The sequence below is a fragment of the Olea europaea genome, unplaced genomic scaffold (assembly GCF_002742605.1).
Source record: "Olea europaea var. sylvestris unplaced genomic scaffold, O_europaea_v1 scaffold5971, whole genome shotgun sequence".
Classification (NCBI taxonomy): domain Eukaryota; kingdom Viridiplantae; phylum Streptophyta; class Magnoliopsida; order Lamiales; family Oleaceae; genus Olea; species Olea europaea.
The window spans coordinates 1-2,639 of record NW_019264315.1 but is presented as its reverse complement, the minus strand read 5'-3'; the positions used below and the strand labels follow the sequence as shown (position 1 = coordinate 2,639).

General features: G+C 36.4%; 1 protein-coding gene across 1 annotated transcript; it reads right to left on the bottom strand.

The window, feature by feature from the left end:
* Positions 1–1,072: 1,072 nt before the first annotated feature.
* On the bottom strand, positions 1,073–2,633 carry LOC111389482 (pre-mRNA cleavage factor Im 25 kDa subunit 1). Its single transcript, XM_023014398.1, has 5 exons — positions 2,254–2,633; positions 2,078–2,151; positions 1,916–2,002; positions 1,726–1,836; positions 1,073–1,348 (listed from the first exon to the last, which is right to left on the bottom strand). The coding sequence occupies exons 1-5, from the start codon at positions 2,351–2,353 to the stop codon at positions 1,277–1,279; spliced, it is 444 nt and encodes a 147-aa protein (XP_022870166.1). The 5' UTR covers positions 2,354–2,633; the 3' UTR covers positions 1,073–1,276.
* Between the last annotated feature and the right edge of the window lie 6 nt (positions 2,634–2,639).

Sequence of the window (2,639 nt, the reverse complement as noted above, 5' to 3'; positions counted from 1 at the left end):
TTAAGTCAATTTATTAAGTATGAAAAGTTCCAAATAAGAGTTGCACTAATGAGAAAGGGCAAATCACAGCCACCAAAAGTATGGAGGTAAGCATTCTCACGCTGACTTTTCTTTTATATGAAGCGTGAAATTAAACCAGGAAGAATCTCAATAGGAGCTAGTCTATTAGATTTCTTGGATCGGAGATTGAGACGACTCAAAGGTAATTTCCAATAACGATATCCTTATAGCCAATTTATTAACTATGGACGGTGCCAATTAAGAAAAGCACAAGTGAGAAAGGACAAATCCCCCACCAAAACTATGAAAGTAGGCATTCTCGAGTTGACTCCACTTTTGTCATAAGCATGAAATTAAATTAGGAAGAATCTTAATAGGAACTAGTCTATTAGATTCCATAAATAGGAGATCGAGACACGATCCCATTGCTGTAGCATAAGATGTAGATTGATCGTCCTAGAAAAATAACTGGCAACTTTTCCAATGTTTGAACCCCACACGAAAAGTCATAAATAATGAAAAATTCTCGAGACATTAAAGAGGACATGAATTTGCATTTGAAAATAACTGTGGCTGATAGCCCACATAACTAAATGGCAACCCATATATCCACTGTTTATTTTCCCAAATTTGTCTTGTTTCTCTGACCAATAATGTCGGCAATCAATAGCCAACCTTGCATCACGTCATGGACCACCACCCGGTAGAATATGGCAACCCAGTCGTTGGGCCGAGTGTGAAATGTTAGACTAGTTAAAAGAAATCAATATCACGTTTGGTACATAGAATAAGACAAGTTCAGACAATACAATAAACAAGATTTTAACAGTACCAAACTTTATACAGCATAAGCATATCTGCAAGCCGGTTTTGATTCCGGATTTAAAGATTGGCAAGTTTTCCACCTGAGCACTCCTGCCAACAAAAAATTTTGCTTCCTATCCAATGGACCACAAAAAAGATGCTACAGAAAATATTTACGGAATATAATGAATCTATAACAAGTTTAATGCAGTTAAACACTGAAATCAAAGTTCAGCATTCTCTTAAGAATTCAGCATTTACCTGCGGATGGAAAAACCTATAGATAAACGAAATTCAAACCAGAACGTGAAATTTACATTATGGATGAAAATAAAGAAAATTTCTCACTAAGTAATAACTTTGTACATAGATCCATTTTTGTATACTAATACATCAAAGTCGTATTGAACTATATAGAACTTTGCTTCTTACATCAACCCAGTACTCTATTGGCATCTAATGCTCTTTGTTTTCAGGGTTCTACAATGTTGAAGGAGAACTTGGATAGTAGCTGTGGAACTCCTGATATTACTGGTCCATAAGTCTACAAAACAAGCAACTGAACATGGTAAGCTCATGTAATAATATTCACGCATTCCAAGTAATATAAGCATCCAGGAAAATTTTAGGGGGCAGGTTTGTAAGCGTTAAACTGGAAAACACATGACTAAGATCTATAATATTTTCCAGTCCACCATTCCAAAGAAGTTAATTGGTTGCATTTTGAGGGAAAAAGTGGGCAGGCATAGAGACATCAGCATGTTTGTGAATTCTACCAGCATCAATTAAACAAAGTTAAAAAAGAAGCACAACAGAATGCAGGGTGGTTATGCAATTGATTCTAAATTGAGACACTAAACTGAAGCAATATCTGTTTCCATTGAGTTTACAATTATCAACAGTGTTTCCACAAAGACATACCTCCTGATTTCCATGAATTTGGCACAATGGAACTGCAAGAAGTTTGAAGTTCTTTGGTACAGTGAATCTCCGACTTGCTGGCAGCCTGATGAGAAAGAGTTTTGAGCACTCCTACAAGTACAAGCAGTAGGTAGTTAGGAACTACTTCCAGCTATGAAAAGTAAAATAACCATAATACTATGAGAACTACCTTAGGCCTTTTTATGTTTGGAGGCAAATATGGATAAAGCAACGTTTCAAAATCTGGTCTCCACCACATTCCCAGACATTCGCCAATCTAGACATCAAGAAACCTCGCATGTAAACAATTTGCAACTAAACAAGCATAATGTCAAGCAAAGTGTACATTTACCTCCCATTCAGGTCCATGACTTTCTTCACCAACACATAACTTGCTCAGTAGCTTGCGTTTCAAACAGTCAATATCTGCGGAGTAAGACAAAATTATTTTTTAGCTTCCATGATCATTTCCAGCTAATAGGTTCTCTCTGGGACATTAGCAGAGGGCCTTCAAAGATAGTTACTTACCTGATTCACCAAATCGCGCACGGCCACCCGGAAGTTTATATATGGAGTTGTTTATTTGCAGAACTAAAAGATGAGGGTGCTTGAACAACTCTACCTGCATTTAGAACTGTTTCTAGTTCTCATGGAATACTTAAATATCTAATAAGCCACATATATATTGAAGTAAAAGGTGGAGAGGTGGAGCGGAGAGGAAGAGGTGAGTCTTGTCGTGTGACATTAACAGCTAAAACCTAAAAAGTAAGGGCAATTCCTAATATTATTCTCTAAGGGCAAATTGAATTCTATGACTTATGACATGTTGGATAGTAATGTTGAAATGAACACTGAAGTGTATCTAAACCTATTTTAGCGTTGATAATAGAAATGGCAAGAGTATAGAATTATGA

What these genes read in the sequence shown, in the direction of transcription:
- LOC111389482 (XM_023014398.1), bottom strand. Translation starts at nt 2,353, where the DNA reads ATGCAGGTAGAGTTGTTCAAGCACCCTCATCTTTTAGTTCTGCAAATA. An exon ending in CAAACATAAAAAGGCCTAAG is followed by an intron (nt 1,837 to 1,915) that starts GTAGTTCTCATA and finishes TTGTACTTGTAG; the next exon opens with GAGTGCTCAAAACTCTTTCT. An exon ending in AAATTCATGGAAATCAGGAG is followed by an intron (nt 1,349 to 1,725) that starts GTATGTCTTTGT and finishes CTTGTTTTGTAG; the next exon opens with ACTTATGGACCAGTAATATC.